At 43.2% G+C, this 11572-nt stretch overlaps 2 protein-coding genes across 2 annotated transcripts in view; both read right to left on the bottom strand.

Moving 5' to 3' along the window:
• Positions 1-2326: 2326 nt before the first annotated feature.
• Positions 2327-4877, bottom strand: LOC113609140 (vascular non-inflammatory molecule 3-like). The gene is made up of 3 exons (XM_027086173.1): positions 4774-4877; positions 3691-3864; positions 2327-3079 (listed from the first exon to the last, which is right to left on the bottom strand). Exons 1-3 carry the CDS (start codon positions 4798-4800, stop codon positions 3008-3010), a joined length of 273 nt encoding a protein of 90 aa, XP_026941974.1. The 5' UTR covers positions 4801-4877; the 3' UTR covers positions 2327-3007.
• The window catches only part of VNN2 (vanin 2), a 30720-nt gene continuing 23547 nt past the window's right edge, over positions 4400-11572 (bottom strand). The window contains exon 8 of the mRNA XM_027086137.1: positions 4400-5147. Coding sequence (XP_026941938.1) covers positions 5047-5147 — 101 coding nt within the window. The 3' untranslated portion in view covers positions 4400-5046. The remainder of the gene's footprint in view (positions 5148-11572) is intronic.

Below are 11572 nucleotides of genomic sequence, written 5' to 3'. Positions count from 1 at the left end.
TCTGCTTGCTGACCTCCTTTGGGCTTTCCCTTCCCAGGTGGGTGGGATACACAGACTTCACAAGGATGTTGACCCAAAACAGACTACCAAAACAGACTACCATATATTTCTCCAGCAAAGATGGGTTTATCCGGGATCTACAACTCAGGATCTGCCACCACGGTGAGCCCCCGCACGGCAAGGGAAGGAGAATGCTTACACAGAGAGAAAAAGGAAGTTGAGAGGGCTAGAGTAATCAAAGAGTCCATGGCTTTTCCTTGGCTGAGTCCCTGCCAGGAAGAAGAGAAGTGGTCTTCTTCCTGTTTGGCTCTGCTATTGTCACGGGGCACGAGAACACCCCCTCTGGTCTTCCAGCTCTACTTAATTGAGGTTTCTGTTTATTAATTTTTTACAAGGAGATTCAGTCATTCCATAAGAATTTATAAAGGAAGCTCTGAAATAAAAGTTAAAACTGGAATGAGTTACCAAGAGATTAAAAAAATTACTTCTTTGATCTTATTAGAATAAAATTATTAAATAAGAAGCTCCCATTGTGTTTCTAGTCTGATATAGAAAGAGCTTGCAAGTCATCTCTACTGTTTTCTCAGTAAGAAAAAAGCTGAACAACTGAAAAGCAGCAACTTTTTTAGGTACATTAGAGAAGTGGACTCACAGGACAAATCACTGCCCCCAGAGTTAGAGAGACAGGCTTGCCCTAGCAGAAGTCCACTGCTGGAGCCAGTCCTGGTATGGTCACTCCAACTGTCTTTGACGCATGGCCAGAGGTTCAGCGTGGGCAGGCTCGAGAGATACAAATGGGGGATGAAGGTGGAGGAGGTTTCAGTGTTGGGGGGCCCTCACGCTTCTGTGACTTTCACTCCAGAAGCCCAACCAGGTTCTCTGGGCAAATAACAAGGAAATAAAACACCTTGTGCTTCTTCTAGGAGGAGGAAAAATACACCTACTTTGAAGTAAGTCCGGAGCATTCTGTTCTCTTAACCAAAGCCTGCCTTCCATGGAAACAATTTACTAGAGCCTAACCTTCCTGGGGGACAGGGAAACCCCATCTCTAAACCCCCTCTAGCTTGCCTGTCCCAACTAAGGGGAAAGGAAACAGCTAAGAAACACTTGTGAAGGTCACAGCCCAGGAACACAAGCCCACTACAAGACAGAGATTTAATCACTGGGCTATAGAACCCTTCCCCTCCCCTGACATTTACTACCACATCAAGCTGGCATTTCTGGCCTACCTTGGCACATACCAGCTGGGAGAAGCCTTTAGGTGGACAATTGTGGTTCTTGCAGTAGAATGCCATCCATCAGCTTAAATTAGAACTGGTGGGACACCAAATAGCCTCCGCTATGATGCCTGAGCTGAATCTCCTGACCCCTAATGTTACCCCCAAACTGGGTTTGCCTCTTGCTGGGCCAAAAGATATAATCAAGCCAAAGAGCAGAAGGAAGGATTTTTTTACTTCCAACAATTAAGAAGAACACTGGGGATATTTCCCAATGCAGTGTCTCCCGAACAGCAAAACTGGGGAAGTTTTAAGCTGAGGGTACATTCATAGTCATGAAGGGGAAGAAGGTCACATCCTGCACAAGCGGAGGAGTCTAGGGCATAGGTAGCATCCTATCATCGAGTGTTGTAGCCCCTGGAGAGAGATTCCAGGTAAAATGGAAACAGAGAGACAAAGGGCATTTTCTGCTGCCCAGAATGTCTCTAGCTTCCTGGAACTGGATTGAATTAAACCGAGTAGAAATGAACACCTGAGAAAAGATTAGGAAAGCAGTTGTCATATCTTTTTTTTTTTTAATCTTTTTTTTTTTTTTTTTTTTTTGCAGTACGCGGGCCTCTCACTGTTGTGGCCTCTCCCGTTGTGGAGCACAGGCTCCAGACGTGCAGGCTCAGCGGCCATGGCTCACGGGCCCAGCCGCTCCACGGCATGTGGGATCTTCCCAGACCGGGGCACGAACCCGTGTCCCCCGCATCGGCAGGCGGGCTCTCAACCACTGCGCCACCAGGGAAGCCCAGTTGTCATATCTTTTATGGGAAGGGAAAGGTGTCCCCAAACTCAGAGTCATCCTCAACCTCTCCCACACATCCTAGAGAGCACTGCTATTCTCATGTGTGTCTCTTCCCAGAGTTAATAAGTGACAAACCAGGGAAAGGACTCAGGGCACCAGGGTCAAGGGAACAAAGGTAACTGGGAGAAAGGTAACAGGGTAGCCTTGTCTGAGGAAGTTCCTGTCTGGCACAGGCTGCAACAAATCCATGAGTATGAAGGGCTTTAACCAGGATTGGGTAAATTTTAGGAAAGAATAATTTCAGAAGGAAACAGCGTGTGGTCTGAAGGAATCATTTATTCATTTATCTCTTTTTAAATTTCCCTTCACAAGTATCTAATTTCCATACAAATATTCCATAAAGATAGAATAAAGAGACAATGGAACAATTTTAATTTGTTATAAAAGTCATTCATAATTACTTTAAAAGATACCCTTGTTTTTTAACTTCCTGTATCCTAAAGACTAGGACCAAATACCCTCCGCATTTTCAACGCTTACCCTGTGCATTTACAAATGAGAGACACAATATTTGCATACGTTAGAGAAGTTACCACAAAAGGATTCTTCTAGGCTCCCCTCCCATAAATACATGTTGCACTATACATAGCCATACTGACACATACTTAAGTGCACCCACACAGAAGATGCATGCAGCTCCCAGAAATGAATATGTAAAACGTGCACACACATCCAATTGCTTTTTAAATCTTCTTAAGTTTGTTGTTTCAGCAAAGTGATGACATCTCTTCTAAACAGACACTAAAGACTCTCTCTTTTCCCTCTCTCTTTGCCAGGCTAATCCTGAAAGGATGGCGGTGAAGGAGATCATGGCAGTTGCCCAGTTCCCTGCCCTAAGCGCAGAGGGTCCCTCTCAAACACTCTTCCATACAGGGCCAGAACCAGGAAAGGCAAACAGGCTCCGCCTCGGCTCTGCAGACGTCCATCTCCTGAAACCTGATCAAAGAAAGCAAAGGATTAACTTCAATGCAGAGTTGGTTCCAGCCCAGAAGCCTTCTCTGACAACATCACTCTAAAAGCAACATGAAATAGTCAAAAGCACACAAAATTTGGAGTCAGAAGACCCCTGTTTCAGCTCTACATGTCTAATAGTATCAGAGGGACTGTGGATGAACGTGTAGCAAATAAATCTATTGCCCTGGGGATTAAGTAAGATAATGTATAAAAACGAGGATTTTTTTTTTTAATTCTTGAAACACTATACAAGGTATCAATTATTACTATCATTATTATAACTATGTAGAATAATGCACCCATGAAATAAGTTATAGATGCATTATTTAATGTATTCAACTTGGACCTTCTCCACTATGCAAAAAAAGAAAACATTAGTTGCCAGCTATCATTGGCAATCAATATTTTTATTTTAATTCTTCCATAATCTCCTTGTTCCCTTGGATCTCAAAATCACATTTATGTAGAAAAATAAACCCCAAATTCTCCACCACAGCCTAAGGACAGTCTAGAACCACAACTTGTCTTCCATATCATAGCTTCTTTGTATAAGTTGCTTGAATAAGGTGAACGACAATGTTGCCATGTTGTCTCATTATTTCAACGAGTTTCATTATGCCAGTCTACTGCATCTGTTCAAAGGAATTTATCCCCCTGAAAATCTCATACCTCATAATGTCTTTCAGGGACAAGCTGACTCTCACTAAGAATGATCTGTGGGAAAACATAACTCGTTCCAAATGTGCCACTGAGGGAGAATTCTTCAAACTTAGTAAAAGCTGACCCCGCAGGCTCTCCACAAGTTCTCAGGTCAGTGGTTTGACACTTCAGTAATGTGCATACCTGTGTAGGAAAAGAAAAGTGGTTGGAAATCTTGGAAATATTTTCTCAGCTAAAAATCCAATTACAAAGAATAGAAGAATATTTGTTAAGTTGCCTCTTAAGTAGTTTTTTTTTTTCAATTGCAGCTCATAATCTATTAGTAAATCCTAAAATTAATTTAGTGAGTCAAGATTAGCCCTTTTTTCAATGAAGCAAAATGGATTAGACTAGAATTTTCAAAATTAGAGTATGTTGGTTATAATTATAGCTATTTCTAATTCTGATTTGAATTATTATTATTATTTTTTTTTCGGTTCATGGGCCTCCTCTCACTGTTGTGGCCTCTCCCGTTGCGGAGCACAGGCTCCGGACGCGCAGGCCCAGCGGCCATGGCTCACGGGCCCAGCCACTCCGTGACATGTGGGATCTTCCCGGACCGGGGCACGAACCTGTGTCCCCTGCATCGGCAGCGGACTCTCAACCACTGCGCCACCAGGGAAGCCCTGATTTGAATTATTTTATAAAATGTTTGTTTCAATTAAGTATCTCTTTTAACTCAGTCATACATCTTGACTGTGCTTATTTATGATGTGAAATGGACTTCTTGCTCTGGACTCTAGTTGAAGACAGTTTGCAAAACACAGCTGTAAAGTAACCTGACAGAAAAAGAGAGTATATGGGGGTTGTAGCTTTTTAAACTTGAACCCAGTCTGCTGAGAGCTAATCAATCTGCTTCCTGTTTTTACCTTGCAGCTCTAATTCTGTTTTCACTAAGACTGAACAAATAATGTGTTCTAGGGAGAAAAGTTCAGTGACAAATGTAACACCATTCCAATTAACTGAATCCAGCACAATTCTTAAAGAAATGCAATGATGACCTAGAAGACAAATCAGTAGAAGAGCCATTCTAACATATTTGAGTGTTTCTACCTGTAAGTAATACTGGCCTTCTACCATGTGCAGGCTGTCAAAGGCACCTAGTGCGTACACCTCACTGTTTCATTTCTCAGACATCTTGTAAGTTAAGTGACAGCACAGGTCTTTCGGACAAACTGTGTAATTTCCTGTGTTTCTCTTAAGCTTGGTGAAGGTGAACGCATCAAAATAAATCATCCCTGGAAAATTCAACCGTTCAGATGAGAATGGCTTGACACCTCTGGCATAAGCACTCCAGTGAACAGCTGCAGAGTAACTGGGTTCTCTTCAAGGCCGGGACTTCAATTCTGAGAGCATCAGCTGGCCACTCTCTGTTTCCATTTCATAGTAATACACCTTGACAGCCTCCGGTGAGCAGATTCCACTTTCTACGGGTGACATAAAGAAACACAAATATTGGTTTCAAATTTTGCACGGTGACAAACTAATAGAATGACTTCCCTAAGAACTGAAATATAAAGTTATGAAAGCACAAGCATTTTCAAGATAAGGAGGGAGAGAGCTTTACATTGACCTAAATTCCAATTTGACTCTGAGTCCTCCGTATGGGACTGCTTACACTGAAACTATATGACTTAGATAGCTTTTTTTTGTTTTTAACTTAAACTCCCCTTTCTTTAGCCAATTTAACAGTAAACCAGAAAATCTCTCAAACATGAAGAACAATTTTAGCTCTCCACTAACCTATCTAATTTATGTGTTTGAGATTCTTCACCTGGATCAATGAAGAACAAAGCTGCTTTACCTTGAAAGTGGAGGGGAGGCTGCTTTACCTTGAAAGTGGATACTATAAAGGATAAACTCTAAAAACCTGATTAAGTCTAAAGTGATTTTATCACCTCAACAGCAAGATTTATTTCAATATTACTCGTGGATGTTAGCTGCAGCGTTCTTTAGCTCTGGCTTTGCTTTTTTTATGTAACTTGAATTCTAACTCCAATTTCCCCTCGCGTGAAACTGAGAATATGTTTGCCTCCTTCTTTACTCCCAGGAATAATGTTCCTTAAATAATGTTGGTATAGAAGCCCATGCTCTTATTAATTTTGGGACGTTGGAGTTAATAGAAGAATCTTTAAAGAAAAGCGTGGCTTGAAAATGAATGAAGGCTTCCCAAGACTGTGGCTGCCTGTTGGGGCAGAACCAGGGTGAGGTACGTGTCATGTGCATGCTCGTGTTGTGGGTATTGGTAGCAAGCAGGTTGACTCCCAGGGCTCGGGCTCATGCCAGGTGGACGGGGACCGCTGAGAGGAGAGGCAGCGTGTTGTACCAGGCCATGGGGTAGAGAATGCTGTCAACCTGAAACTCTTCCACCACCATCACAGCTGGGTCATGAGAAAAAATGTCAAAGCAAGTGAAAATGCCAAACTTCCCAAAGGGAGAGTCAAAAGGCACAAGTTCTGAGTCCTTGGGGAAATCAAATTGAATTTCAGGTGCAAAAAGGTTGTACTGTTAAGCGAAATGCAAAGAAGGGGAAGATTAGTAAGAAAACTGTCAAATAGAAGTGATCAGTATCTTCAAAATCTTTTCTCGCGCGCATGTTGGTGTGCATACTTAAAACTGTTACACATAAATTAGTGTAAATTATACCCAGTATACCACTGTCTGTGAGTTTTCTCACTGTGACATTCATCAGAACACTTCATTTTCCCACAACCTATGAATCAACCAATGAGTTCATATCTACAAATGATATTTATTTATTTATAATTAATTAATTAATTTATGGCTTCGTTGGGTCTTTGTTGCTGTGCACGGGCTTTCTCTAGTTGTGACGAGCTGGGGCTACTCTCCGTTGCTGTGCGTGGGCTTCTCATTGAGGTGGCTTCTCTTGGTGCGGAGCACGGGCTCTAGGCGTGCGGGCTTCAGTAGTTGTGGCACATGAGCTCAGTAGTTGTGGCTTGCGGGCTCAGTAGTTGTGGCTCGCGGGCTCTAGAGCGCAGGCTCAGTAGTTGTGGTGCATGGGCTTAGCTGCTCCGCGGCATGTGGGATCTTCCCGGACCAGGGATTGAACACGTGTCCCCTACATTGGCAGGCGGATGCTTAACCACTGTGGCACCAGGGAAGCCCCTACAAATGACATTTAAAAGGTGAATATTTGTCTTAAAATCACTTGAAATTTTGAACCTCACAAATTTCTGATGGTTTTCCACTCTATTCTTTAAATACCAGCAGCACTGTCCATGTGAAGTCTAACACGGTAATAAAATAAACTTTGTCATGTCTCCCCATGGTACTGCTAGGTCTATATAAGTGAGGTGACGTAGATTGGAACTTAATTTAGACAATGTAATAGCTAAACCTTGTTAATTAGTAAACCATTAGAATTTTTTTTCCAGCCTGATTATTGCTCCCAAACTCCACCTACCTTGGGCTCAGAACAGCCTTATGTTCTGCTCACGTTTCTAGTTGGCCTGATGTGTGCATATGTGCTCAGGCAACACCCCACCCCCACCTGACCAGTGAGCATCCCAAGCTCCTCGGCCCTCGGCTCAGGGGGTAGCCCATCCTTCATCCCCAGGTGATTGACTTGAAGGCGGCATGTGGCTGATTTGGAGTCAAGGAAGGCTAAGGTTTTTGCAGGGTTTCTAGGAAAGAGGAATGCAGTCTTCCTCTGGATTTTGTTGCTATTAGGATATGTGCTTTGTGATGAGCAGCGATGTGGCTTCTGAAAGGACAGTCATCCTGGGAAAAAATTGTAACAAAGGAATAAGAGAGCTAGAGGGATGGATGACATCTTCTGGGCCTCTGAGGGACAGACTGCATCGGAAACTAGACCTACCCTTTCTATGATTTATATTTTCTCAGGTACCTAAGCAAGGAAATTCTGTGCTGTTGTTGTTTTTTTAAGCCAATTTCACGGGGGTTTTCTATCATTGCAATCAAAAAAGTCCCAATGAAATGAATGACTACAGCTTAATACCAAATGTTACAAAATTGGGTCAAAAAACTAACTCTAGTACTAAATCTTGTGATGAAACTGAGCATTTCTCCTTTCTCAGTGACTATTAAGATCCTCGTGCAGCTATTAACACATCTGCTTTAATAGTCTGATAGATTTGGGCTTCCCTGGTGGCGCAGTGGTTGAGAATCTGCCTGCTAATGCAGGGGACACGGGTTCGAGCCCTGGTCTGGGAAGATCCCACATGCCGCGGAGCTACCAGGCCCGTGCACCACAACGCGCGTCTGGAGCCCGTGCTCCGCAACAAGAGAGGCCGCGATAGTGAAGAGGCATGCGCACCGCGTTGAAGAGTGACCCCGCTCTCCACAACTAGAGAAAGCCCTCGCACAGAAACGAAGACCCAACACAGCCAAAAATAACATATATAAAAATAAATAAATAAATAGTCTGGTAGATTCTATTTTATGACTAACTCAGAACGCTTATACTAAATCAAAGTAAGTTAAATCCCTTTTTCAACTAAGGGTAATAATTCAGAAACGCATTCACAGCAGTTCCCTCACCAGCATTCACAGATAAATATACCTAGATATCAAAAACAAAAGAAGTAAATCGAGGGGCTTCTCTGGTGGCGCAGTGGTTGAGTCCTCCTGCCGATGCAGGGTTCGTGCCCCGGTCCGGGAAAATCCCACGTTCCGCGGAGCGGCTGGGCCCGTGAGCCATGGCCGCTGAGCCTGCGCGTCCGGAACCTGTGGTCCGCAACGGGAGAGGCCACAACAGTGAGAGGCCCGCGTATCGCAAAAAAAAAAAAAAAGACAGAAGTAAATCGAGCTTAGCTAAGGCACAAGTAATTCTCACCTTGTGGTAGGGCGCCACCAGCCTACCCTCAGAATCAAACACCACATCAGTGTTGTATTGGTAACGACCATCAGGGGGACACTGAGGGTCACTGGCATTGCATGGCTTCTCATCCCCAGTATTTGCCACAATGTAGATAGAGTTGTCCTTGGCCAGACAGCTGAGCCTTTCTTGCACTGGGCTGCGGCCAAACCTAATTCAATAGATACTGCCTTAAACTCACTGTGTGTTAGTGATTTTGGAACTTCCAAAGTGATACTTCATTTGCCCGTTACCTATAACACACAACAGCTCTAGGTTAAGAATCAACAGTAAAGATTTAAAAATTCACATGTAATACAATCTTCTTCTTTATGAAAACTAACCTATTTTTTAACTGACAGATTCAGGATGGCAGTGCAAGACTGAAGCACAGAGAAAACTGAGGGGGAAGACGAGAAAGAAGAGAAGCAACACATTTTCTTATGATGTTCTCCTAGGAGCACAAATGAAGGGCTTGAAATTTAACACTTTTCTAATGGGGAGGACCTTTTCCATAATCCAAGCCACAGTCCTACTAGGAGGCAGTATAGAGTTGGGCCCAGGCAGATCATCTTCTACAGAGAACAAATGCAGCATTAGGTACCAGAAATATTTTTAAAAAGGAAAGAAAAGAAAAGGAAAAAAGAATTTCACTATGCAGTCTCCGTGTCCCCATTTGTCAATGCAACACAATAGCTTCCCTTCTATCTTAGAGGGCCCTTGAGTGAAACCCTGGGATAAATACAGACTATGAAATTGCTTTTTGGAGTAATGCCCAAACCACCCACCTTGGGGATATTTACCCTAGAAATAAGAAGGGAGTGAGGTGAGGAAATAGCTGGGATTATAGCTGGCTTCAAATAATTGAAAGATTCTAATTTGAAGAAGATGAGTCACGTATCTTAATATACGATAGGCGCAGTATGAACACCAAAGGAAGTTATAGATAGATGATTTCAGTGGAAAATAAGATTAAAATTTCTAGCAACCAGAACACGCTAAGAAGTGGATTCACTAGTCACTGGAAATTTAAAGTATAAGATGGTGCTTCCAGGCACTCAGAAGTCCATTCCGTTAGTGTGGCTCAGTGGAAATGGCTGTGCTTGAATTCCAGCCAGGCTAATTACCAATTGTGAAACCTTAAGCTCCCTTCTTTGCTTTTCTTTTCTTTTTTTTTTTTTTTTTTTTGCCGTACGCGTGCCTCTCACTGTTGTGGCCTCTCCCGTTGTGGAGCCCAGGCTCCGGACGCGCAGGCTCAGTGGCCATGGCTCATGGGCCCAGCTGCTCCGCGGCATGTGGGATCTTCCTGGACCGGGGCACGGTGTCCCGTGCATCGGCAGATGGACTCTCAACCACTGCACCACCAGGGAAGCCCTCCCTTCTTTTCTTCATATTTAAAATGGGAATAGGGACTTCCCTGGTGGCGCAATGGTTAAGAATCCACCTACCGATCCAGGGTACACGGGTTCGAGTCTTGGTCTGGGAAGATCCCACATGCTTGCAGAACAACTAAGCCCGTGTGCCACAACTACTGAGCCAGCACCAGAGTGCTGGCTCAGGAGTTTCTGTTCTGTTTGGTAACATAACAGCATGCTCATACACTGCAGCGGTAAGAGTGTCCAGTGCACCAACACTCAGGACAAAAACAGCTAAAATGGTACCACATTTTGGAAAATATGATATAATCATAGCTAAAACTTAGTGCGCTTTGATAGACTCAGATTCTTGTACTTTGTATCACTGGAAAAACTTTTATGTTAAAGACCTTCCTGTCTGCTACCACCTATCTGTACTTTCTCGTGAATAGATTACACAGCACGGGTTGAGAAAGAATATTGTGAAAGAAGTACATCATCAGATTGACTCAAGTGTGCAATGCTGTTGTTGGCATCGTTCAGAGGTCAACCCAACTCTAAAAGTGAAGTTAATGAGCCAGACAGATTAGTCCACCCCATTCCAAAACACACTGGCTGTTAAACTCTTTTCTTTTAATAAAATATATTTTCCTGGTAGTTCAATACTTCCATTAATAGGGCCAATATGGGATCACTGTAGTAAGAGCTATCATAGCAACAATTTGTGAAAATTTACATATTTAGCTGTAGGAGACAGAATAGAGTGTTAGGCAAGCCCTGGTTTTAACAGAACTCACAAAATGGCTCACAAAATATACATGCAAATGACTGAACTCAATGTTCATGACCAGTGACCATAAATGCTTGCATTTATAAGAAGCTATCAGCAGAAAACACAGGAAAGACTGCCTAATAATCTGAGATATTAGAACTTTACCTGAACACTGTGCAAAGCATAGATAGATGATAGTGTGGTCAATGATGGCAAGTGCCCAACAGGTTAAAACTCCGGACCTCTTGGGAACCCAGCTAATGCTGTGGAGTTCATGTGCAGAAAACATAACTCCAGGGAGCTAGGCTCTGGGATCATACAATTTCTTCATATTTATAGAATATGCTCATTTTTCAAGTGAACCCCTTTTCCCTAAATACTTATATTAGCACATCGCTCAAAATCTAATTTTCAAGAGGTTGTTTCCTTATGCCTCGTCTGATGTAGGGAAACCGGTAGGTTTGGGATATTTGTGCCTTTGGTTGCTTCAGTTCTATAATTTTAAGCCCTTTAATTCTTTTTTTTTTTTTTTTTTTTTTTTTTTTTTTTTGCGGTACGCGGGCCTCTCATTGTTGTGGCCTCTCCCGTTGCAGAGCACAGACTCCGGACGCGCAGGCTCAGCGATCTCGGCTCACGGGCCCAGCCGCTCCGCGGCACGTGGGATCCTCCCGGACCGGGGCACGAACCCGCGTCCCCTGTATCGGCAGGCGGACCCTCAACCACTGCGCCACCAGGGAAGCCCTTAAGCCCTTTAATTCTAATAACTTTTTTTCATTATCTGAATATGCCTTTATTCTCCCAGGCCCCCTGGTGAGTTTCCATGGGTCCTTATGAAATAATATCCATCAGACACAAATTCATTTCAGAAAAAATTATTCGAGGACAAGA

The sequence above is a fragment of the Aethalodelphis obliquidens genome, unplaced genomic scaffold, assembly GCF_003676395.1.
Source record: "Aethalodelphis obliquidens isolate GAN/ISIS:26980383/991018 unplaced genomic scaffold, ASM367639v1 scaffold3, whole genome shotgun sequence".
NCBI classification, from domain to species: domain Eukaryota; kingdom Metazoa; phylum Chordata; class Mammalia; order Artiodactyla; family Delphinidae; genus Aethalodelphis; species Aethalodelphis obliquidens.
This window is presented reverse-complemented; position numbering and strand designations above follow the sequence as displayed.